This window comes from Pelodiscus sinensis, chromosome 30, assembly GCF_049634645.1.
Source record: "Pelodiscus sinensis isolate JC-2024 chromosome 30, ASM4963464v1, whole genome shotgun sequence".
Taxonomy (NCBI): Eukaryota; Metazoa; Chordata; order Testudines; family Trionychidae; genus Pelodiscus; species Pelodiscus sinensis.
This window is the reverse complement of record NC_134740.1, coordinates 13,253,614-13,280,280: the sequence shown is the minus strand read 5'-3', so window position 1 is coordinate 13,280,280 and position 26,667 is coordinate 13,253,614. Positions and strand designations below refer to the sequence as shown.

The following is a 26,667-nucleotide window of genomic DNA, read 5'->3' as shown; positions in this document are numbered from 1 at the left end:
ATTTCTTTCTTTCTTTCTTTCTTTCTTTCTTTCTTTCTTTCTTTCTTTCTTTCTTTCTTTCTTTCTTTCTTTCTTTCTTTCTTTCTTTCTTTCTTTCTTTCTTTCTTTCTTTCTTTCTTTCTTTCTTTCTTTCTCTCACTTTTGGAGCATTCTTGATACATTTAATACACATAAGATACTTTCTTTATGCAAAGTGGGCTTTTTAATTACTAGTTTCATTAAAGCTCTCTGCTTCATTGCTTAGTCCATGGACACCACGACCATCTCTTTTCGATCATGCCTCTGAAAATCAGATGGGAGAAGTTGCCTTTCCAGTAAGTGAAGAATTCTAGGTGGCATTTTATACAGATCTGTAACTCTGTAAACAAAAACATTAAAGTCGGTATAGGGTTGGGCGTCTCAGTTTCCTGCCATGTGGAAAGTTCTGCCTGTCATACATCTTAGTAGGGTCAAGGGCACATTAAAATATTCATATCTCTATTGATTCAGGTATCAATACGGATATCAATACAAGTATATGAAATGCAGACAGAAAATGTCCAGCCACAATTTTCAAAGCTCAGAGGACTCAACTTCCTTCCTCACATCCAAATCGAGAAATGAAAGAGTTAACATGAAATGAATGCCAAGCGTCAATGGTGTTCCTCGCCCCAGACAGAAATGCGTTTTACGCACAGAAATATTTCTCGCCCGTGTTTGACAAAAAATGAGTTAAAAATAAAATCGCATTGAGACTCCCTGCTGGGTTTGTTCTTCCAAATTTTTTGGCCCTGTTACATGCCAGAAATATCATTGTTCCCCTGACCACCACCCCAACCTCCTGCTGTCCCCTGATGCAGGGCCAGAACGGGCTGGACAGAGGGAAATATATATATGTTGTGGTTTCATGTGTCAGGCTTTGTTTGGGTGAGTAGTTGATTTGGTGACTCCAGAATGATTCCTGTGCTTCACCACCCACCCAGGGAAATAGTTTGTCCTACTAGATCTCCCCCGCTGCAACTTGAGACCATTGCTCCTTGTTCTACCATCTGCCACCACTGAGACCAGTATCTCTCCATCCTCTTTGGAACTCGTCTTTGGGACGTTGCAGGCTGCTCTCAAATCCCCCCTCACTCTTCTCTTCTGCAGACTAAACGAACCCAACTCCCTCAGCCTTTCCTCATAGGGCATGTGCTCCAGCCCCCTCATCATTTTGGTTGCTGTCCGCTGGACCCTCTCCAATGCAGCCACATCCTTTCTGTAACAAAGGGCCCAGAACTGGACACAATAATCCAGTTGTGGCCTCTGCAGTGCTGAATAAAGGGGAATAATCACTTCTCCAGATCTGCTGGCAATGCTCCTCCTAATGCACCCCAAAAGGCCATTAACCTATTTGGCTACAGGGAAACACACATCTCAACTACGAGGAGTCCTGTGGCACCTTATAGACTAACTGAAGTGTAGGAGCATAAGCTTTCGTGGGCAAAGACCCACTTCGTCAGACATGCATCTGACGAAGTGGGTCTTTGCCCACGAAAGCTTATGCTCCTACACTTCAGTTAGTCTATAAGGTGCCACAGGACTCCTCGTCGCTTTTGCAGATTCAGACTAACACGGCTACCCCTCTGATACTTGACACATCTCAACTGAGCATCGTAACCACTGAGCTAAAAGTGCGAGCTAGTCCCTTCTTCCACCCCAACCTTTGGTGTGAGCTCATCTACCAGGTTGGTCCTTTGGGTGAGTTAGGTGGAAGGAATCCTGTGAAGTGAGTGTCCTGACATCTGGTCGGAGGCTTTGCCTGCCCTTGGATAGAAAACGAAGCATCCTAGGGAATTTGACTGCGAAGAGGAGGTTGTTAGGTGAGTTTAGATGCCTACAGAGCTTGTGAGCAACTGAGTAGTGGCTGAGACCCGATGTCATGGCTCCTTCCCCACTCTGGCACGATAAATGCATAAGTGGGGGCCCGCAAAAGTACCCCAAAGCCTTATCTACCAGGCTTTGGTATAAAGCTTTCCCCAAAATCTTAACAACCTAGATTTTGGGGATAAATTCTCCACTGTCACCACCCAAATATTAATAAAGCAACCAGGAAAAGACTACTTGGGAAATCTCACTTCTAAAGTACGAACCAGGATGCCAAAATTAACCAATACCAGGTTAATAAAAAGAAAAGAGACAGAACTTTTATTATCACCACCATATTCCTGTTGCAAGCATAGTGACTAGATGGAACAGTCACAAAATAATATACTCATGGAGGAGAAATTCACCATGGGCCAGGAACTTAGCATATGTCTAGACTACATGCCTCTGTTGCCAGAGGCATGTAAATTAGACTACCCAAAATGGTCAATGACGCCAGGTTTTAAATATCCCCAGCTTCATTAAAATAAAAATGGCCGCCGTGCTATGCCGGTTCAGCTGATCGTCGGCACAGCACGAGTCAAGACACGGATCGGTTGAGAAGGGAAGCTTTTGTTGACTGCTCCTGTAAACCTCGTTTTACGAGGCATAAGGGAGTGGTCGACAAAGGCTTCCCTTGTCGACCGATCCGCGTCTTGACTCGCACGCTGTGCCAATCGCTGGACAAAAACTGCCCGAACAAAGGAGGGAAAAAACCCCAAAATTCCTTTGTCCAGGTTTCAAATTCCTGCCGGCATTCCTATTGGCTGAATCTGCCTGGTTAGGTAAGGGACATAGTTAACCCCTTAGTCCCCAGGCTGGTGGCTAAACCTCATGATCATGACACCTGATAATGAGCTTTAGGCGCCTATGGTGGTTAGAAGCTCAAATCCATATTTTGCATCTCACTCCCTGCTGCTTTGAAAATCTCACTACTTCCAATCCGCCTCTTTCGGCAAATGAGTAGCAATAAAACTCTGGCTCTGAGTTTTTTGGAATTAAACTCAAAGGGCTCTGTGACTGGGCACCACTCCCTCCAGTGTGCCACAAGTGACTTCATCCCTGGTGCAGCCCTGCCTCCACCCGGGTTGACAGCGCATGCTCGCGCCTCTCTCAGCCATGCCCGTTTTCCCTTCCCCTGGCCCGGTACCTTCCTAGGCCGGCGTCAGCTTGCCAGCCTCCTTGTCGGAGTCCCTCGGCCCGGTGGGGTCTTCTGGCGGGGTTGTAAGTGCCAGCAGCGCCCCTACTGGCTCCGGTGCAGGAGTGCAGAGCCCGGTGGCTCTGTCGCACTGGGCCAGTCCATCCCTGCATTAGGGTATGCCTAATGCAGACTTGGTGGGCGCACATAAATGCTCCTGCGGGTGCCATGGTACCCGCAGGCACCGCCTTGGGGACCACAGCTCTAGACCTTTCTTTATTCCTGTTGCTGTTCTCCAGACCTTCTCCAATTTCTCCACATCTTCCCTGACATGTGGGTCCCAGAACTGGACACAGTTCTCCAACTGAGGCCTGAGTAGAGCGGAAGAATGACTTCTCACAACACTCCTGTTCATGCCTCCCCGAATCATGTTGGCTTTTTTTTTTTTTTTGCAACAGCGTCACACTGTTGACACGTATTTAACTCGTGGTCGTCCGTCCCCCCAGATCCCGTTCTGCAGGACTCCTTCCTACACAGTCACTTCCCGTTCTATACGTGTGACACTTAGGCTGACCATCTGTCCTCTTTTTAATGGGACAGCTTATTAAGAGAAATGGACAGACTGTCCCGTATATTCTAAGGATATGATTATAGAAGACGTATGTATTTTCTGCAAGATGGGTTACATCGTGTGTCCTTTGAACGTTATGATTTGTGGGAGATGATTATTGTATGAAATGCATGTGTCATTTTTTAAATCTAAAGGTATGCATATTTACTAGGCATCTGCATTTCCAATGCCACACCACCTGATTCATTCCCACTAGGGAAGATGCTCGCAGTGCGGAGAGTTGTTTGTAAAGGGCCTATTCAGGCTAATGAGGCTTTTGGGAAAACACTACTCCTTAGGAGAAATGTATCTCTGGCCTGGTGAGCCTGGTTGTTGTGACTCTCCAACAGCAGGGGACCAGGCCCCGTGTCCCTAGACTCCATCTGGGGACATCTGTGTTTTTCCACACACTGGTCTGGGAGCCAGGGTTAGAGACAAAGGGTTCCCACCTTAGCCTACAGCTATATAGGGCAGGTAGTGATCTCATCGGTTCTACTTCACTCCCCAGGCAAGAGGACTACAAACACTGACCTACCAAGGAGAAGTGCTGGACCCAGGCGAAAGGGATTTCAACCCCGTGCATGGAAATTTGAGAGACCCAAGCAGCAAAGGAAATGCAGCTCGTGTCTTGAGAATCTGCCAGTTTGCTGGTATCGTCAATCAGGGTGAGAAAGTGCTCTTGAATTGTTAGTCTAAAGAAAGCATTACACATCCTTTGCGTTTGTGTGTATTTCCTGGTAATCTTCTCCGATCTGTTGGCTACCACTTATACTTACGTAAAATCAACCCTTTGTGGTTAATAAACTTGTTTGTAGTTTAACCTAAACCGGTGTGCCTTGCCGTGACGTGTCGGGGGAAGATCTCTGGGTAGTACAAGTGGGCATGGCCCTCTCCGCATTGAAGGAGAGGGGAACTAGGTAAGAAAGTCCTACAGCTCGGTGTTTTCCGAAGGCTTCGGTTGTGCAGTACTGCTGACCCAAGCTGGGGAATTGGTGGCTATCATTACCGTAGTTTCTCGGTTGTTGGTTCATGCAGAGATTGGTCTGAGATCCAGTGTGTACCTGGATCTGGTTGCGTCCCTCCCTGTGTGAATGTTGGAAAAGTGTCGGATTAGCCGCGAGTCTGCAGCTTCCCAGAGCAGCACAGTGTGAAAGGGAGCCCAGATGGGTGCATCAGAGGTTTCAGTGGTATTTGAGTTCCATGTCACATCCAAGGAAACCCATCCCTCGTGGGCTATAGAAAAGCAGGCCTAAGAAAGAGCAGGGAATGTCCCTCAAAATTAGAACATAAGAATGGTCAAACTGGGTGAGACCAAAGTTCCATCTAGCCCAGAATCCTCTCTTCCAACACAAACCAACACCAGCGGCTCAGGAGGAAATGAACACAACAAGTAACCATGAAATCATCCATTCCCTGTAACCTGCTCCCGTCTGTCCTCTAGCTCAGAATTACTCGCTGAGAGTAGTGAGCTTGATGGACATTATTATTTTGACTGTGGAAGACATTTTATAATGAGCCAAGGTGGGTGACGTGATTTACTCGACAATTCATCAACACTAAGCCTCACGGTATTAACTGAAAAGAGAACGCTGTCTCTTGGTCTGGTTTGTGCATGTCACCTAATCAATACTTCCCTGTGAGTCAATTTCCCATCCCCAACCAGCCTTCTACTGGATAAAGTGTCATCCTATAAGTAGAGAGAAAATAGGGCACGCACATTTTTAGCTCACTGTGGTCGCGCACTGTATCGTCTTGGATCTGATACTCATGAGCCAAATCCAAAGTCCTTTGCAGTGAAGGGAAAGACTCCTCTAAGGGGCAGTCAGTGGATTTTTGTGACATTCCCCAGATGGGGCAAAGGCAACAGTTATTTTCTCTGAAGTTGATATTGGATCGCATATCGTCTGGTCACTCTCATTATGAAGGGTGTGTCTAAACTACATGGCTCCGTCGACGTGAAACCTGGTTTCACAAGGCATACCTGTGCCGGTCAACAAAGGCTTCCCTGTCAACTGCGGCACATCCAGACTGCCCCGATCTGCCGACAAACAGCTGATGATCAGCTGGTCGGCAGAGCGCAGCAGACATTTAAATTTAAATAAAGCCACGGTTATTTAAATTGCGGCTTCATTTCCCTCTGCCGATCAGCCTAATCTACATGGCTCCATCTACATGGCTCCATCCACACCCAAACAAACCACATTCATCTTCCACAATACAGAGATCCATCTCCAATTTTCCCATCCCATATTCACCGCATGCTTCCTCCAACCATTTTCCCATCCTTCTGCAGAACGAAGTTTGTTCTATGCACAGTTAGCAAGGTAACATGCAGATCTATGTCCCCAGTCGAAACAATATATATTTTAAATTTACTGGAAGGATAAACACTCCCTGTCCACTTTGAAGAACATCCAGCCAAAACCTCAAAAAGTAAGAGCAAAATGTTTTTTAAATACATCAGAAGCAGGAAGCTGGCTAAACAACCAGTGAGGCCACTGGATGATTGAGATGCACTCAGACACGGTAAGTTCATTGTTGAGAAATTAATATTCTTTGCTTGGGTCTTCATAGCTGAGGCTGTGAGGGAGATTCCCAAACCTGAGACATTCTTTTTAGGTGAGAAATCCATGGAATGGTCCCCAACCATGGTGTCATTAGAAGAGGTTTTGGATCCTTGGCTATTTTTGTGAAGAGAATATTGAGAGCAAGTCAGACCATAGGGTACTAACGTGGGGATTTTCAAGAGAGCCTATAAAGGCTAGGATCCCAAATGAATGAGATACTCAAGGTTAGTCGGGCACCGAATTCCCTCAGGCTCTTTAAAAAATCACAGTTGCACTTGTGCAAACCCATGTAAAGCTGATGCAAAACACACTGCTACGAGCTGGGGACCAACCGGCTAAGTAGGAATTCAGCAGAAATGGCCCTGGGGATTCTAGTGCATGAGAAGCTGGAGATGAGTGAAGAGGGAGCCCTTGTAGCCAAAAAGGCTAACGGCATATTCCGTTGCATTAGGAGAAGCATTCTCAACAGATCTAGAGAAGTGATTATTCCCCTTTATTCGGCTCTGGGGAGGCCACACCTGGAGTATTGCGTCCAGTTCTGGGCCCCAGACTATAGAAAGGATGTGGACGGATAGGAGAGGATCTAATTGAGGGCGATGAAAATGATTCAGGGGCTGGAGCACATGACCTATGAGGAGAGGCTGAGGGATTTGGGCTTCTTTAGTCTGCAGAAGAGAAGAGTGAGGGGGGATTTGAGAGCAGCCTACAACTTCTTGAAGGGAGGTTCCAAAGAGGCTGGAGAGAGGCTGTTCTCAATGGTAGCAGATGGCAGAATGAGGAGCAATGGTCTCAAGATGCCATGAGGGAGGTTGGAGATGAGGAAAAACGCTTTCCCTAGGGGGTAGGGAAGCACTTGGATGGGTTCCCTAGGGAGGGGGTGGAATCTCCATCCCTAGACGTGTTTCAGTCCCGGCTTCACCAAGCCCTGGCTGGGATGATTGAGTTGAGTTGGTCATGCTTCGGGTAGGGGGTTGGACTTAATGCTTCCTGAAGTCTCTTCCTGCCCAGGAGTTCTATGATTGTGTAACTAAGATAAGAACTGGGGGGCTGTGTCTACACTGGGCCACTTATTCCGGAAAAGCAGCCGCTTTTCTGGAATAACTTGCCAGCTGTCTACACTGGCCACTTGCTTTTCTGGAAAAGCAATGACGATCTACTGTAAAATTGTCAGTGTTTTTCCAGAAAAACTATGCTGCTCCCATTCGGGCAAAAGTACTTTTCCGGAAAAACTGTTCCAGAAAAGGGCCAGTGTAGACAGCACAGTAGTCTTTTCTGCAAAAAAGCCCCGATTGCGAAAATGACGATCGGGGTTTTTTTCTGGAAAAGCGCGTCTACATTGGCCACGGATGCTTTTCTGGAAAAAGTGCTTTTCCAGAAAAGCATCCTGCCAATTTAGACGCGATTTTTTCGGAAATACTTATAACGGAAAACTGTTCCGTTTTAAGCATTTCCGGAAAAGGGTGCCAGCATAGACGTAGCTAGGGTGTATATCTGCTGTGATACAGGACAGCTGTCTCTGCAGTCAGGAAAACCACAGCCTCTTGGGTATGTCAGTTTGTGCATGATAGAGCATGTGTTCTGCATCTAGGCAGTGCGATTTCCTGCTCCGGGAGAGCCACACACACAATCTCTTGAGCTCAAAATAGCAGTGCGGCCCCAGCAGCTCAGACTAGTTAGTCTGATGGGCCAATCTCATGTGAGATCCTAGGGACTGAGACAGGTGGCTCTTCGAAGTAACTGCCTGAGCTGCTATGTTCACACAGGTAATTTTATCTTCTTCACTGGAGGAAATCTAGGAGATGTCTGTCTACCCAAGCGGAGAATTTCACTTCTCACGGGTAGAAGTAACCAGGGGTGAACTCAAAAAGTCTTGCCCTTCCATTCTAGTGATTTTTATTATTTCTTTTCCATTTGCTGATCTGACCCTAATAGGAAGAAAATATTTGTATCCTCCAGCCTATAGGTCTGTATTTCATGTTTACAAGACGTTAAGGGAGTTAGATGGGACCTTTCTGTAATACCATCGGGTTCCATGCGCCTGGTTCACGTCCATTGGAAGTCCGACCCATTTACTACTCGAGTCTGTCACTGTTTAAAGACAACTTGATGTTTCTAGTGGAAAGATGCGGTGGTGGGCAGTCCACTACGCCAGTTCGCAGACAGTGTAACTGACGTCACAATCTGCCTACAATTACTCCCTCAATAGTTCATGGATTTCTTTTCCTAGCTACAGATGATGGAGAAAGCAGAAGGAAGAAACCGAACACCTATTGCTGAATTTATCCTCCTAGGATTTGGGGATGTCGGCGAACTGCAGCCTCTGCTCTTCCCCGTGTTTCTGTTGATCTACTTTGTGACTGTGGCCGGGAACCTCCTCATCATTGTGCTCATTGTCGCTTATCGGCCCCTTCACACTCCCATGTACTTCTTCCTGGGGAACCTGGCCTGTGTGGAAACTTGCTACAGCTCCACCATCCTGCCCCGGCTGCTGGCCAGTCTCCTCACCGGGAACAGAGCCATCTCTGTTAAGGGCTGCTTTGTGCAATCACATTTTTTTGGTGTCATGTCAGCTATAGAAAATCTGCTGCTCGCGGCCATGTCTTACGACCGGTACGTAGCGATCTGCCAGCCCCTCCGTTATGCTGCACTGATGACCGGCCGGGTGTGTTGTCAGCTGGTGGCCGGGGCCTGGATCAGTAGCTTTTTGGGCTGCACCGTAGTAAATATTTTCGTGTGGCAATTAACGTTCTGTGATTCCAATGAAATTGACCATTTCTTTTGTGATATTTCACCCATTTCAAAGCTTACTTATGATGACACCCTGATTCTGTATCTGCTGGCATTTATTGTCGCTGCCCTGTGGACTCTTGTGCCCTGTCTACTGACTCTGGCATCCTACGTTTGTATCATCATCATGATCCTGAGGATCCCTTCCACCACCGGGAGGCAAAAGGCCTTTTCCACCTGCTCCTCCCACCTCATTGTGGTGACACTTTACTATGGGATTGTGATCGCTGTCTATGTGGTGCCAACTGTTAATGCTTCCAACGTCCTTCACAAAACATTCTCCATCTTCTACACAGTCCTGACTCCCATGATCAACCCCATCATCTACTGCCTGAGAAACAAGGAGGTCAAGGATTGTCTGAGAAAAGCCGTTCATAAAGTGGTTGCCCTTAGAAACAGGCTTGGAATCTAAAAGGATAAATTTTAGCAGATGGCTCATCTGAGAGTGTGAGAATAGATTTCCCTTCTTGACCTTCCTTCCTTCCTTCCTTCCTTCCTTCCTTCCTTCCTTCCTTCTGCTACATCTAGCCTGCATTGCTTTTTCGGGATACCAGAGGTATCCCGGAAAATCAATACCACATCCAAGAAATGCGTCCACTTTAAAAAAAAATATTTTTAAAAAGTGGACATGCTTTTTCGCCATCCCCGGAAAGCTTGTTCTATGAGGAAAAAGGGATATGCCGAAAGAGCACTTTTTTCTAAAAGTTGGTGCGTGTACACATTCCAAATTCTCAGAAATGCCTCTTTTGAAAGTAAATCGGAAAAAGATACGCAATGTGCGTACTTCAAATTGCGTATGTTTTTTCAATTTAACAGTGCAGTCTAGACGTAGCCTTTCTTCCTTCCACCTACCCACCCACTTTTGGAGCATTCGTCCTTCAAACATTTAACACACATTTCTTCAAGCAACAGATATTACTACAAGAGGCATTCTTCATACTTCATTCTTAAAAAAAGGAATAAGGGATCTTTCGGAAAAGGCTTTATTTTCCGAAAGATCCCCATCTAGACTGGCGCTTTTGGCCGGCAAAGCCCCGAGCTGGAAAAAAGCGGCAGCCATGTTTATGCAAATGAAGCAGGGAAGATTTAAATCCCCACTTCATTTGCAATTGCACTGTGTCTAATTTGCATCCCTTTTATGGAAAAGTCATTTCTTTCATGAAAGCTCTCTGCTTTGTTGCTTAGGACATAGGCACTAGCAACAAATTCTGCAAGAAGCTTAAAATCCTTTGATTGATTCTGGGACTGTTCCACTCCTACTGAGTACAATAATTTCCCCTCTCCACTGTCTCCAGCCATTTGTTTTATATTGCGCCTCTGAAAATCAGACGGGAAAAGTTGCCTCTCCAGTAAGTGGAGAATTCTGAGTGGTATTCTATGCAGATCTGTAACTCCGAAAACAAAAAAAAATTCAAGTCGGTGTAGGGTTGGGTGTGTCAGTTTCCTGCCATGTGGAAAGTTCTGCCTCTTCATATGTCTTTGTAGGGTCGAGGGGACGTTAAAATATTCATATCTCTATTGATTTGAATATCAATATGGATATAGATTCAAGTATGAAATGCAGACTGAAAATGTCCAGCCACAATTTTCATAGCTCCTAGGACTCACCTTCCTTCATCTGACCCAAATCTGTAGAAACAAGAGTTAAAACAAAATGAATGAATTTAAATGTGTAGGAAATGAATACCCCAGAGCTCTAGCTGACTTTGCTGATCTCAGCCTGCTGAGCATCACAGCGGCGTCCCTCACCCTTCACTGAAACGTGCTATCCGCACTGAAATATTTCTCACCCGTGTTGACAAAGAATGAGTTAAAAATAAAATCGCATTGAGTCTCCCTGGGGGCTTTGTTCTTCCCCATTTTTGGGCCCTGATACATTTCCCTGCTTTGCTTAATCACTTAGGGTATGTCTACACAACCCTCCTATTTCGAAGTAGGAGGGTAATGTAGGCATACCACACTTGCAAATGAAGCCCGGGATTTGAATTTCCCGGGCTTCATTTGCATAAGCCGGGCACCGCCATTTTTAAATCCCGGCTGGTTTGAACCCCGTGCCGCGCGGCTACACGCGGCACAAACTAGGTAGTTCGAACTAGGCTTCCTAGTTCGAACTACCGTTACTCCTCGTGGAACATTACATTGTAGCTCCCTGGCCAATATAAAAGTTTGGACTTTAGGAAAAACTTCCTGTCAGGGTGGTTACACGCTGGAATAAATTGCCAACGGAGGTTGCAGAATCTCCATCACTGGAGATATTGAAGAGCAGGTTGGACACACACCTGTCAGGGATGATGGTCTAGATGGTGCTTTGTCCTGTCGGGAGGGCAGAGGACTGGACTTGATGATTTCTCGAGGCTCCTTCCAGGTCTAGTGTTCTATGAAAGTTAGGTGAGTTTAGATGCCTACAGAGCTTGTAAGCAACTGTGTGTAGGTTGAGAGGGTCCTATTGAGACCTGATAATGAGATTTAGGCACCTATTTTGCATCTCACTTCCTGCTGCTTTTGAAAATCTCACTACTCCCGATCTGCCTCTTTCAGCAAATGAATAGCCTTAAAACTCTGGCTCTGAGTTTTTTGGAATTAAACGCAAAGGGCTCTGTGACTGGTCCTCTGGTCCATGGGCCGCACGGATGGGTTAAAACTGTAGCCCAATGCTTCTGTGTTCTCCTTTTGAGTCATGTATTCTTATGATATATTATTGTGAGATGCCAGAGAACTCTGAATGTGCAGACTGCCCCAGTTCTCATGTGAGTTCCGCTGGTGTAAATAGAGAGTAACTCCACTCACTCCAGGGGTGTGTCTTTTATCGGAACCTGGCTCGGTATTTCTGTGATGGAAACACATGAGCTCAGATGCACCCCTGAGGTAACAGCTGTGTAAAGGGAAGGGTTAGAAATTACTAACCAGGGTAGACATTAATTTCTGTGAAAGAAATAACAGAGAAATATGTGAAGAAGTTTTGTAATTTCTAGGCATTGACATAGGAACCCAAAGCTCAGTTAACTGAGAAAATGTGAAGTCTATAAGTAGAAGAAGAAAATGGAGAACACCATGAGAAAACTGTAATTCTGTCTCAAAAAATGAAGGGTGGGTTACGGTTAGAATGCAGATGGCAATAGAGCACCAGTATGAAAGATAAAACAGCACAGTAAAAATGAAATAATCTTGGTTCATGAAGAAAAATACATCCCCCATAAAGAAAGAACAGGTTCTCTTATTTGCTCCCGGTGGAAAGTAAATTAAGGTAGATGTTGCGACACATCACACTATATTCCTCAAAGGGCTTTGATGATGGTGGGATTTTGTGGTTTGGCTCAAGACAGGCAATGTAAGGCGTCGTTGGAAAAGTCATGATTTCCTGAGTGTGCTTTTCCTCTTCGAGCGCAGGTGTCATTTTTGTGTCTGAAGCGCTGAATAGTGACCCTAACATAGTTACGCCTGGTCACTCACAGGAGGGAGGAGACTTGCTGTCTAGATTGTTCTTTGTGAAGGGCCTATTAAGGGTAATGATTCATGAGGGGAAACAATAGGCCTGAGGAGAAGTTTGCCTCCCACATAATGAGCCTTGCTAATGACACTCCAGAGAGCCTGTAATTAATCGTCGCTTTGGCTCTTCAAGGGCAGGGGAGCAGGCCCCGTGTCTCTGGACTCCATCTTGGCATGTCTGTGTTTTTCCACACACTGGTCTGGGAACCAAGCTTTGAAACAAAGGTTCCCGCCCCATGCTAAAGCCATATAAGGCGGGGACTGCGCTCATCGGTCCTTCTTCATTCCCCACACAAGAGGACTCCTGGAAAGAAACTGGGGAACGAACTCTGAACTGAGGGAAGTGCTGGATGCAGGCTAACGGGATTTCTAGCCTGTGAAACCTGAGAAACCCAAGCAGCAAAGCAAATGCAGCCTTAAGAATTGGCCGAACAGCTGGTTTCATCACTCAGGGTGAGACATGGCTCCTACATTGTCAATAGAACCAGGGTGTTTCGCTTTATTTGCATTTTACTGACTCTGCTTTCATCTATTTGCGCTCCCGTATTATCCCTTAAAATGTGTTGTTTGCAGATTCTCAGCTTTTTTTTTAGTCTCACCTAAAGTGGTGTGCCTCAAAGTGATGTATCTGGGGGAAAGCTTCAGTCAGATTAGCACAAGTGTGCCTCGCCCTCTTCACATTCAGGGCAGGTGAAGCAGGTAACAAATTCGTACTGGTTGGTGTTTTGACCAGGGCACGGCATTTTGCCCATGTACACAGAGCCAGCTTTCTCATTATAGAAGGCAGTCAGGTTGGTCAGGTATGACTTGCCCTGGTGACTCCATGTTGTCTGTTCCTGCCCTTCTAGCATTTCAGAATGAATGTATCAACGGGTACGTCTAGACTACAGGCTTTTGTCGACAGAGACTTTTTCGACAGATAGGCTGTGTCTAGACTACATGCCTCTGTCGTCAGAGGCATGTAGATTAGACACACAGGCAAAGGCAAATGAAGCCGCGATTTAAATGATCGCGGCTTCATTTACATTTCCATGGCTGCCGCGCTGAGCCGACAAACAGCTGATCAGCTGTATGTCTGCTCAGCGCGCTAGTCTGGACGCTCCCGCGCCGACATCAAAGCCCTTTGTCGGCAGCCCCGTTATTCCTCGTGGGATGAGGTTTACCGGGGCTGCCGACAAAGGGCTTTGATGTCGGCAGGGGAACGTCCAGACTAGCGCGCTGAGCGGACAAACAGCTGATCAGCTGTTTGTCGGCTCAGCGCAGCAGCCATGTAAATTTAAATGAAGCAGCGGTCATTTAAATCGCGGCTTCATTTGCCTTTTCCAAAACAACAAATCTACATGCCTCTGACGACAGAGGCATGTAGTTTAGACGTACCCTAGGGGTTATAGTGGGCCACAAGTTGCCCTTCTAGCATTTCAGAATGAATGTATCAACGGGTACATCTAGACTACAGGCTTTGGTCGACAGAGACTTTGTCGACAAAGAGCATCTAGATCAGTGGCCCCAATGCATTGCCTGCAGATGCCATGGCACCCGCCATGGCATTTATGTGTGCCTGCCTAGTGACCAGGGCCAGCCCGAGCCATTCTTGTGCTCCAGGCCCTGGGTGCCCAGCGCATTCACGGACCCCGCCCTGGGCATGCAACACATGTGCAGTGCTGCCCCCAGGCACCCAGCAGCCCCAAAAGGTTGGGGACCACTGATCTAGATGACATCCAGAAATAAAAGCAAGCCGCTTTGTCGACATGAAAGTGTAGACACAAAGGACAGTGTAGATGCAATAACGCCTTCAGTCACCAGAACTCTGTCGACAAAAGGCGTTATACCTTGTAGAATGAGGTTGACCGCCGTTGACAAAACTGCCAAGTTCTGTTGACATTATGTCGACAGAACTCGGTGGTAGTGTAGACGCAGGTAGAGTTTTGTGGACAAAACCGTGTAGTCTAGACACACCCAAGGATTGCTCGCTTTCCAGCGGCTGTGGTGAGGCTGACATTTTTATAGTTCCCTGGATTCTCCTTCTTCCCTTTTTTAAAGATAGGCACTACACTTGGCTCTCAGATTCAGAATATAAGACCATAAGAATGGCGCAGCTGGGTCAGATGGAAGGACCATTTACCCCAATAGCCTGTCTTCAGACAACGTCCAATTCCAGATGTCCTAGAAGGAATGAACAGAAGAAATAATCAAGTGAACAGAAGAGGTACTTATCTAGTGATCCCGTCTCCTATTCCCAACTTGTGGAAAACAGAGATTATGGACAGTAGCATTACGCATCCCGGACATCCACATACAGATTCATCCTCCGTGAATGGATCTAGTATATTCACTTCTCAGTTGTGCAGTTTATTTTTCATGCTGGGAGTTTTATTGCTTGTAAAAATTTCAGAACAAAATAACTTTTATTTCTCTCTCTCTCTGTCTGTTTTATACTAAATTTCCATTTTGGGGTGTCCCTCTTAGTGTTGACGTAATTGACATGGGTGTATCGTAAATCAGTGGATGAATAGATTGGAAGGTAGAACACATGATAAAGTATGTAGGGAAAAAGCGAGGAAGAGATTTCAGACTTATTGGCTCTGATGCCTCTCCTTTAACAGCAAGGATGTGCTGCTTCTCTTGAGTCATATCTGTATTTTATTGCTCATAATATTTGGGGGAAATATGTTATGCTTAAAAAAGCACACGAGATCGTTTATAAGCGAAAAGGCAGCACGCCGCATTTATTGAGAATACAGCAGTTGCATATGCTTTTCAATCATTCACACACAAACATCATACACACACACAGTTCTGCCAGATGGTGTTATAGTTACCAGTCCAGATTCTGAATTAATCTAGTGGCCAACTAGATCCAACACAGAGGGAGAGCAGGGCCTTTGTTGGTCAATCAATCAGATGCTTCTCTGGAGTTGGTGGCAAGACGAAACCAAAGTTCCTTAGCAAAGCACCCTGCTTTTATAATCCTTTCCTCTGTTGAAGTCAACGGATTCCGCTGTGTCAACCTGTGACTGGAGTGTTATCTCTTGTTACCAAAACACCTCCAAAGCTCATCCTGTAATCAATCGTCTTTTGGGGGTGCCAGCTCCACCTTAAGGCCATCCATCTGCCAATAATCCAATAACTCCTTATTATGGATACGCACTGGTGGTTATAGTTGGCTTCTTTGATGCAAGGTCATCTAGTCTTCACCCACGTTCACCCTTCTTTTTCAGCCATCTGGTTCTGAGCAATAACTTTTACACCTTATCTCAACACATACATGCCACTTTCACACATAAACAATCTTTTAATACAACAGCTATGATCCAGAGGGGCTCTACCTTACATCAGGGTTCATCTTGTTATCATGCCCTGTAAAACTTGACTCTCCTTTTTAGTTTTCCCCTCACTTTCTCCAGTTGTCCTGCAGCTACACTTAGATGACTCTTTTTTATCCCAAACTTTTGTTTATATGCTCCCCAATTAACCTACTGCAGCATTAATTTGAGACTACCACTGCCAAACTATGCTTCTGCATTTGTTCATACTTGTTAAAGGTATCTTTCCTTTACTTCTTAAGATCCCATATTTGCCCGTGTCAATGCCGGGGTTTACAAATTCCTCTTCTCACTCCTGCTGCTGATCTTAACCCGCTCTGGGCCAAAGGGAGAGTGGGTGAGAGGGAGAGATGCTAAGCCTCCCTCAGTATTACTCGGCACTCCTAATACCGAGGGTTCATACACCAAATTTCGATAGTTGACTCGGGGTATTTCCCCAGCCAGACAGCCCCCCTTGTCAAATGTAAATCCCTTGCAGGGTCAGAACGAGAAACGCGAAATTCTCCTCTTGTGCTCAGCCTTACTACGACCGAGGGTGTATGCACCTAGTATCTTCCAGTTTGGAGCGAGGATCGCTAAGTCCTCCTCCTACTGCCCGATCCTACTACGACCAAGGTTATACACACCTGACTCGGGGTATTTCCTAGGCAGACAGCCCCCAGCTGGCCACTAGATTGATCCAGACTCTGGACTGTGTGTGTGTATGGTGTTTGAGTGTGAATGATTGAAAAGCATATGCAACTGTTGTATTCTCCATAAATGCGGCGTACTGCCTTTTCCCCTATACAAGATCTCGTGTGATTCATTTAAGTATAACAAATAAGCAATTTCTCTCTCTCTCTCTCTTTCTTTTTAGCTTCTTTTTTCAATACATCTCTTTCTTTTTTTCCATTTTCTTTTAAATTTCTCTACCGGCACATTCTCAATTCTTGTTTCCCTCTCGACTGTTTTCTTTTTTTCTTTTTCTTATACATCTTTAGGTGGGGTTGCATTCCCATCCCAGTTCTGCTTGTGTACGCCCACAGGACGGCGATGCAATTTCAACTCTCGTCAATGTGATCAGGAACTTGCCGGGGTCGTGTGTTTCAGGGTTTTCAAGGGTGGTTTGCTGCTTGGTTTCATCTGTCAAGTGGTGCAAACTTCTCTTTGAATCTGCTTTGATGGAGGAGAGAGGGATCCACCTTCCTATAGGCCACAGGCTCTTTGGTGTTTGGGTCTGTGCCTTCCAGGGCACGTCTATACTGCATCTGGGTACTGGGATTTTCTGCTGTGGGAGGCGTACCCATGTTATCTTTGATCGAGCTACTGTGCCAAAAATAGCAGTGTAGCACACACAAGCCACCCAATCCCAATCCCATCTGAGATCGTAGGTACGTGCCCTCGTGGTGGCACCAAACAAGTGCCTATGAGTTTGCCCTGTTCACATGGCTAATGTTCTCCTACCAGACTGATCAAAGCTTTGAACATGCCCGCACCCACACTCAGAATCAGACCTTCCAGGTGTGTGGTGGAGAGACCCATGGTACCCTTCCGTTGCGATGGAGTGATTTGTATTTCTTCTGCATTTGCTGATATGACACAGATCTAGGTATTCCAACACTCCCCACCCCCCTCCCGGTGAAAAGTCTTTATATACATCTCAGGAGCGTTAGATGGGACATTTCGGTAATTCAGTAGGGCTCCATGCTCTTGGTTCACCTATATTGGAAGCTCGACCTCTTCACGAGATGAGGCTTCCTCAGTTTATTGACAACTTTGTTTTTCCACAGGAGAGATGGGTTACCTACTCCAGTACAGGCAGTCCCCGACTTACGTGGATCCGACTTATGTTGGATCTGCACTTACGAACAGGGCTTTTCTCGCCCTGGAGCTCACGGGCGGCGGGTCACCACTTCTTCCGGTCTCTCTGGTCTGCTGGGGGGGATCCAGCAAAGCCGCTGGACCCCCCCCCCCCAGCAGACCAGGGACACCCGAGCAAAGTGGCCACCTGGGCAGCTTTACGAGCAAAGCCGCCTAGGCGGCGGCTATGCTTGGGTGTCTCTGGTCTGCTGGTGGGGTCCAGCGGCTTTTCTGGACCCCCCCAGCAGACCAGGGGGACAGGAGCAAAGACCTGTGAGGCTTTGCTCGGGTCTCCCTGGTCTGCTGGGGGGGGAGGGGGTGCAGCTAGTGCGCCCCCCCCCAGCAGACCAGGCTTTTGTTGTTGGTCGCCTCAGGTAGAGCAGCTGGGGTGCTGTCGGGTTGGTCCTGTGGGAACCTACCGTGCAGCGCCCCAGCTGTTCTGTCCCAGGCTCCAGATTCAGTAGCTGTTGAAACTGATCAGGCTGATTCCAGGAAGCTGGGGGCAGAGCAACTCTGCCTCCCGCTTCCTGTAGTCAGCCCCTGGTCAGTTTCAGTGGCAGCAGCTGAATCTGGAGCCAGTTCTGACTTACATACAAATTCAACTTAAGAACAAACCTATGGTCCCTATCTTGTACGTAACCCGGGGACTGCCTGTATAAGGAAAAGCACAGCCTGATTGTGTTTACTCCATCAGCATTTTCATTTTCTAGATACATACGATGGAGAAATCGGAAGGAAGGAATCAAACACCTATTGTGGAATTCATCCTCTTAGAGTTTGGTAACGACCCTGAACTGCAGCCCCTCCTCTTCCTGCTCTTCCTACTGATCTACCTTGTGACTTTGGCTGGGAACCTTCTCATCGTGGCACTGGTGGTGGCCAATCAGCACCTTCACACCCCCATGTACTTCTTCCTGGGGAACCTGTCCTGCCTGGAGATCTGCTACAGCACCACCTTCCTGCCCCGGCTGCTGACCAGTCTCCTGACAGAAGACAGAAGCATTTCAATTAAGGGCTGCATCATGCAATTATATTTCTTTGGTGTCATATCAACTGTAGAAAATCTGCTCCTCGCGGTCATGTCTTACGACCGGTATCTAGCCATCTGCCAACCCCTCCGCTACGCTGCTCTGATGAACGACCGGGTGTGTGGCCAGCTAGTGGCAGGGGCCTGGATAAGTAGCTTTCTGAGCTGCACCATAGTAATTATTTTCGTGTGGCAATTAACGTTCTGTGATTCCAAAGAAATTGATCATTTCTTTTGTGATTTTTCACCCATCCTAAAACTGTCCTGTGATGACACCCTGATTCTGCAGCTGCTGGCATTTACTCTCGCTGCTGTTGGGTCACTTGTGCCCTGTCTACTGACCCTGACGTCCTACGTGTGTATCATCACCACCATCCTGAGGATCCCGTCCAGCTCCGGGAGGCAAAAGGCCTTTTCCACCTGCTCCTCCCACCTCATTGTGGTGACAATTTACTACGGGACTGTGATCACTGTCTATGTGGTTCCAACAGCCACCACTCTTAAAATCCTTCATAAAATATTCTCTGTCTTCTACACCGTCCTGACTCCAATGATCAACCCCGTCATCTACTGCTTGAGAAACAAGGAGGTCAAGGAGTGCTTGAGAAGAGCTGTCCATAAATTAGTTGCTATCAGAAACGGGCAATGGAATCTGACAATTTTCAGTATATACTAAAATAGAGATAATCTTGTATAGTTTCTTAGGCTGTCTCTACACTGCAAAGAAAAGTCGGAAAAAGATATGCAAATTGGGAACCACAATTTGCATATCGTTTTCTGTTTTTCTTCCAAAAGATGCTTTTCCAACATTTGGCCCGTCTACACAGGTACAAATGTTGGAAAAAAACAGTCTTTCAGAACATCCCTTCTTCCACTTAAAACAAGGTTTTTCCAGGGATGCCAGAAAAACATGTCCACTTTTTTGAAAAGCTCTGTAGTCCGGATGTATCCTTAGGTATGGTTCATCTGTATCCTTGAGAGACAGAGAGAGAGAGAGAGAAAGATATTCTTGCTTTTTTGCTTGCTTGCTTGCTTCATTTCTTGCATTCTACAGCATTTGATATGGTTAGAAATGCTCTTTTTCAAAACAGGGCTTTTTTCCAGACATGTGGTTCAGTAAAATACTCTTCTCATGAACGCTACTGATCAAATTCTACAAAGAGTTTAATGTCTTTTGAGCCGTTTTGGGTTTCTTCCACCCCCACTGAATTCTCCCAGGGTTTGGATTCTCTGTTCTCGATTACACCTCCTAGATGCAGATGAAAAGTGTTGCCCCCAGACCGAATGGATAACTTTGAGTAGTATTCGGTGTAGATCTGTGAGGGTATGCCTACACTTGCATCCTCTTTCCAGACAGGGATGCAAATGAAGACATTTGAAATTGCAAATGAAGCCGGGATTTAAATATCCCATGCTTCATTTGCATAGTTGCGTTATGGCGCTATTTCAAAATAGCGCTATTTTGATATAACAGATGCTGTTAAGAGGTGGTTATTTTGAGAGAAAACCCTTCAGTACAGATGTGTGGGGACATATGAGAGTTAAATAAAGTTGGGGTATATAAGAGTGAACTAAAGCCTTGGGTTAACATTACCATAGTGTAGGACAGGTTGGCGTAAGGCAGGCATTTTTTCATTTTGGTGGGCAAGCGTTATTTCTTTTGCATGATGGATCAAGTTTGCGTCCCCTCCCTTCCCGCTTGTTAAGGTAGATAAGACTGTGCAGCAGTATGAGGAATTTAAATTTTGAATGAAATCTTGATGTCTAAACACAGTATTATCCTCCCCTCCCTTCCTCTTCCCAGCTACAAAAAACATGTTCAGAGTGAATGTTCCTTCTCCTTCCCACCCCAGTAAGTGACTGATTGAGGAACATTATGCTGCAAAATTTGGATGGGTAAAATTGCTGTAAACAGGGGTGGGTATAACTATATTCATCATATGGCTTTTCCTATTCATTCTATTGATATTCATACTACTAAAGAAGGATTTGGGGGGAGTTGCAGCAGTTGGGAGTATTGACATACTAACTTTGAGAGAAGAGCGTGAGGCAGTTAACTTGGTCATCGCTCCAATGGGTGGGTTCAAGTTGGATGGAATAAATGCAATAAAGGAGCCCGTCGACTCCATCCACCTCTGAGTCCTCCTGCATGGTCCTTTCTAGGAATCGTACAATCCTAGAGCACTATGATGGGAAGGGACCTCCAGAGGTCATCCAGTCCAGTCCCCTGCCCTCACGGCAGGACCAAGCACCATCTAGATCATCCCCGACCGATAGGTGTCTGTCTAATCTGCTCTTACATATCTCCAGGGATGGAGATTCCACAACTCCCTGGGCAATTTATTCCAGTGTTTCACCACCCTGACAGTTTGGAACTTTTTCCTCATGTCCAACCTAAACCTCCCTTGCTGCAGTTTAAGCCCATTGCTTCTTGTTCTATCCTCAGAGGCCAAGGAGAACAATTTTTCTCCCTCCTTGTGACACCCTTTCAGATACTTGAAAACCACTCTCATGTTCCCTCTCAGTCTTCTCCTTCCCAAACTAAACAAGCCCAATTCCTTTAGCCTTCCCTCGTAGCTCATGTTCTCCAGACTTTTCATACTTTTTGTTGCTCTTCTCTGGACCTTCTCCCATTTCTCCACATCTTTCTTGAAATGTGGTGCCCAGAACTGGACACAAGACTCCAACTGAGGCCTAATCAGTGCAGAGTAGAGCAAAAGAATGACTTCTCGTGTCTTGTTCACAACACTCCTGTGAATGCAGCCCAGAATCATGTTTGCTTTTTTAGCAACAGTGTCACACTATTGACTCATATTCAGCTTGTGGTCCCCTTTGACCTCTAGATCCCTTTCTGTCGTACTCCTTCCTAGACAGTCGCTTCCCATTCTGTATGTGAGACACTTAAGGGGACCATCAGCCCTGTTTTTAACGGGACGTTTCCTTATTTAGGTCCTTTTACCAGGGTCGCACCTTTTCTTTTTTCAAAAAAATAGGCAAATTGTCCCATATTTTGTGCTCCTACCCTCCCCCTGCTGGTCGGCCCAGCCGCAGCGGCCTCCGGTGTGTGGCTGGCAGGTGGGTGTGGCAGGCAGTGGCCAGCAGGTGGTGCTCTCAGGCAGGGCACAAAAACAGCAAGTCGCCAGTGTAGTCATGGCGGGGCGAGGGGGTGAGGATGAATGAGGGGGAGTGTTACCCCTTCCACTGCAAATCACAAAGCAGGGTATCTCAAGGGGAAGGTTACACCAGCCTTTTCCAGTCACAGAGCTAAGGCTGGAACCCCAGCTCCTGCAGTGGGGCTGAAATTTTGATCCTGAGCAGCACCTCCCACACTGAATTCTCAGCACCCCACAGACTGTAGCCCTGATCCATGGTGCCCCCCTGAATTCCCAGCAACCCCCAGGCTGCAGCTCCGATCTGCAGCATACCCCTCCTCTAGGGACTGAAGCCCCAAGCTTTGGAAACCCCAGTGGGGCTGAAAGCAGGAGGTAAGTTGCTCTGCTGGGGTATGTCTAGACTACAGGGTTTTGTCGACAGAAGTTAAAGCTTCTGTCAACAAAGAGCGTCTAGACGACATCCAGTTCTGTCGACAAAGCAAGCCGCTTTGTCGACATGACAGTGTGGATGCAAAGGACAGTGAAGATGCAATAATGCCTTCTATCGACAGAACTCTGTCGACAAAAGGCGTTATTCCTCGTAGAATGAGGTTTACATACATCGACAAAACTGCTGAGTTTTGTCGACGTTATGTCGACATAACTCAAAGGCAGTGTGGACACAGGTATAGTTTTGTTGACAAAAGTCCACTTTTGTCGACAAAACCCTGTAGTCTAGACACACCCCGGAAGTCCTGGTACTCCCCAAATTGTACGCCCCCCCCCACCCACACTGAAGATAGGAGCAGCAGGGCTGAATCCTGGATCCCTGGTGCTTTGCAGAGTACATTTTGGGGAACCCTGGTCGACATGATGGCACTACAGCTAAACCAGAGCTGACCTGACCAACCCCCATACTTAGACACAGCCTTCCCTGACTGGAAGCCTTCTGGCCACAGGGCTGTAGCTTGGTTGGCATAACTATTGCTTCCTGGTTGCGTTTCAGGATAGATCAAGCCTCTGGTCACATGATCAGTCTGACTTTGGAAAGTCACCTGTCTATGGGGATGGGAGGTTGTAAACCCGAGAATGGACTGAAATCCACTTCCCTCTTTCCCCTCTCATAACCGCCACCTCAACCCTCACGTTGCCGGAGGAGCCCCTCACTCTTTCAACGATGACCAAAATGATCGGAGAAAGGAGGAATCCCCAAAGGATCCTACAGCCCTTAGCTGCGTGAATGCTGGAAAAGTGTCGGATTAGCAGCGGGTCTGCAGCTTCCCTCAAAAGGGAGCCCAGACAGATGCATGAGAGGTTTCAGTGATATTTGAGTTCCATGTCACATCCAAGGAAACCCATCCCTCATGGGCTATAGAAAAGCAGGCCTAAGAAAGAGCAGGGAATGTCTCTCAAAATTAGAACATGAGAATGGTCAAACTGGGTGAAACCAAGGGTCCATCTAGCTCAAAATCCTGTCCCTTAGGTTGTGTTTAAACAGTGACAACCAATGTCAAACAAGAGGTGGAAACTTTAGTCATATGTTAGCTTAAGGCTTTTCTTAACCTGTGTTTTGAGTTCTAGATCCAGAAATCAGACTGACCTAGGAGTTTTATCCAAGCATTTTTTGAACTTGGGAGCATTTCATTGTCTTCTTACTACAAAATAGAATTGGCATTGGTTCTGTTCTTCTGTTATTTTAGCGGATCCACTCAGCTGTTTCATGCAAGGAACAGAGATTTCAATTGAGAGCAAATGTTCTGTTGGAATTGGTTTCCTTTGTAATGGGATATTCCCTTTTATCTCTTTCTTTGGCTAGGTCTACGCTGCAATGTTAAATCGGAAAAAGAAACGCAATTTGCGGTATGCAAATTGTGTATCTTTTTCCGATTTCTTTGGCTTTCCAATTTATTTATACACGGCACCAGATGTCAAAAGAAAGTGTTCTTTTGACACATCCCTTATTCCTCGTAAGCATCTGCATTTCCGTTGCAGTAATACCTGATTCATTCTCACCAAGCAAGGCGCTTGCTGTCCAGAGAGTTGTTTGAAAAGGGCCTATTCAGGCTAATGAGGCATTAGGGAAAACATTCGTCCTTAGGAGAAACTTATCTGCCACCCGGTGAGCCTGGTTGTTGCGACTCTCCAAGGGCAGTGGACCAAGTTCTAGATGCCACCTGTGGTTTTCCACACCCTGGTCTGGGAGCCATGGTTTGAGACAAAGGCGCCCCAAGCTAGGCTTCATCTATTTAAGGCAGGGAGTGATCTCATTGGTTCTTCTTCATTCCCCAGGCAAGAGGGCTCCTACAAAGACCCGAGGAACAAAGATTGACCTGGCAGGAAGACGTGCTGGACCCAGGCAAAAGGGATTTCTACCCTGTGCATGGAAATCTAAGAGATCCAAGCAGCAAAGCAAATGCAGTGAGTGCCTTGAGAATCTGCCAGTTTCCTGGTATCATCCGTCAGGGTGAGAAACTGCTTGTGCATTGTCAGTCTAAACAAAGCGTTACGCTTTCTTTGCGTTTTTGTGCATTTTCCAGTAATCTTCTCGGAGCAGTTTGCTACCACTTATACTCGCTTAAAATCTACCCTTAGTGGTTAAGAAACTTGTTTGTAGTTTTACCTAAAGCGGTATGCCTTGCCGTGACGTGTCGGGGGAAGATCTCTGGGTAGCACAAGTGGGCATGACCCTCTCCACAGGTAGCAAACTATTACTGCTCAGTGTTTTCCAAAGGCCTAGATTGTGCAGTACTGCTGACCCAGGCTGGGGAATTGGTGGCTATTGTTATTGTAGCTTCTTGGTTGTTAGTTCATGCAGAGATTGGTCTGAGATCCTGCATGTACCTGCATCTCGGTGCATCCCTCCCTAAGTGAACGCTGGAAAAGTGTCGGATTAGCAGCGGGGCTGCAGCTTGCTACAGCAGCACAGCATGAAAGGGCATCCAGATGGAATCAGAGGTTTCAGTGGTACTTAAGTTCCATGTGACATCCAAGGAAACCCATCCCTCGTGGGCTATAGCAAACCAGGCCTAAGAAAGAGCAGGGAATGTCTCTCAAAATTAGAACATAAGAATGGTCAAACTGGGTCAAACCAAGGGTCCATCTAGCCCAGAATCCTGTCTGCCAACAAAAGACAACGCAAGGTGCCCTGGAGGAAATGAACAGAACTGGCAACCATCAAACAGTCCATTCCTGGTTCCCTATTCCCGTCTGTCCTCTAGCGCAGAATTACTCCCTGAGAGCAGTGAGTTTGATGGACATTGTTATTTTGACTGTGGAAGACATTTTATAACGAGCCAAGGTGGGTGAAGTGATTGACTAGAGAATTCATCATCACTAAGCCTCATGATATTGGCTGCAATAGAACTGAAAAGCAACTGGACAGGTTTGTGCATGTCACCGAATTGATACTTCCCCACGAACCCACTTCTCCTCACCAGCCAGCCCCGGCTGGATAAGGCGTTGTTGTAAAAGTAGAGAGAAGACGGGGCAAGCCTATTGTTAGCTCACTGTGGTCGCACACTGCACCGTCGTGGACCTGATACTCATGAGCCAGATCCGAAGTCCTTTGCAGTGAAGGGAAAGACTTCTTGAAGGGGCAGTCCATGGATTTTTGTGTCATTCCCCAGATGGAAAAAGGCAACAGTTATTTTCTCTTAAGATGATATGGGATCTCATTTCCCCTGGTCACTCTCATCATAAACAGACCACACTCATATTCCACAACACAGAGATCCGGGGGGAACCTCGATATGCTGTCACACACAGTTAGCAAGATCTCCAGTTGAAGCAATATATATATATATATATATATATATATATATATGTATATATGTATATGTATATAAAAATTACCAGAGAGATAAACATTCCCTGTCCACACTGAAGAACAGCCAGCCAAGACCTCAAAAAGTAAGAGCAAAATGTTATTTAGGTCCATCAGAATCAGGAAGCTGGTTAAACAACCAGTGGGGCCACTAGATGATCGAGATGCACTCAAACACGGTAAGGTCATTGTGGAGAAACTACAATTCTTTGCTTGGGGCTTCACAGCTGAGGCTGTGAGGGAGATTCCCAAACCTGAGCCATTCTTTGTAGGTGAGAAATCCATGGAATGGTCCCCAACTGAGGTGTCATAAAACGAGATTTTGGAACCTTTGCTATTTCCGCGAAGAGAATGTTGAGAGCAAGTTAGACCATAGGGCACTAAAGCGGAGATTTTCAAAGGCACCTATAAGGATTAGGGTCCCAAATGCATTTAATATTCAAGACCAGTTGGGTGCCTAATTCCCTTAGTGTCCTTAAAAAAATCACAGTTGCACTTGTGCAAACCCACAAAAAACTGGTGCAAATCACACTTGGGAGGGAAGAATCCCAAGCATTGCTACAGGCTGGGGGTCGACTGGCTAAGCAGCAGTTCTGCAGAAAAAGACCTGGGGTTACAGTGGAGGAGAAGCTGGAGATGAGTCACCAGGGCGTCCTGGTAGCCAAGAAGGGGAATGGCACATTGGGGTGCATTAGGAGGAGCATTGCCAGCAGATCTAGAGAAGTGATTATTCCCCTTTATTTGGCTCTGGGAAGGCCACATCTGGAATGTTGTGTCCAGTTCTGGGCCCCCCACTACAGAAAGTATGTGGACACATTGGAGAGGGTCCAGAGGGGGGTGACCAAAATGTTTCAGGGGCTGGAGCACATGACCTACGAGGAGAGGCTGAGGGATTTGGGTCTGTTTAGTCTGCAGAAGAGAAGAGTGAGGGGGGATTTGAGAGCAGCCTTCAACTTTCCTCAGGGGGGTTTCAAAGAGGCTGGAGAGAGGCTGTTCTCAGTGGGGCCAGAACAAGGAGCAATGGGCTCAAGTTGCAGTGGGGGAAATCTAGGTTGCATATTAGGAAAAGCAAGTTCCCTGGGTGAGTGGGA

General features: G+C 46.5%; 1 protein-coding gene across 1 annotated transcript; it reads left to right on the top strand.

Moving 5' to 3' along the window:
* The first annotated feature begins 18,350 nt into the window (after window positions 1-18,350).
* Window positions 18,351-19,337, top strand: LOC102455849 (olfactory receptor 6C74-like). The gene has a single exon (XM_025180171.2). It carries the CDS (start codon window positions 18,354-18,356, stop codon window positions 19,335-19,337), a length of 984 nt encoding a protein of 327 aa, XP_025035956.1. The 5' UTR covers window positions 18,351-18,353.
* The last annotated feature ends 7,330 nt before the right edge of the window (window positions 19,338-26,667 follow it).

Coding starts and splice junctions, on each gene's coding strand:
- LOC102455849 (XM_025180171.2), top strand. CDS start 18,354: ATGGAGAAATCGGAAGGAAGGAATCAAACACCTATTGTGGAATTCATC.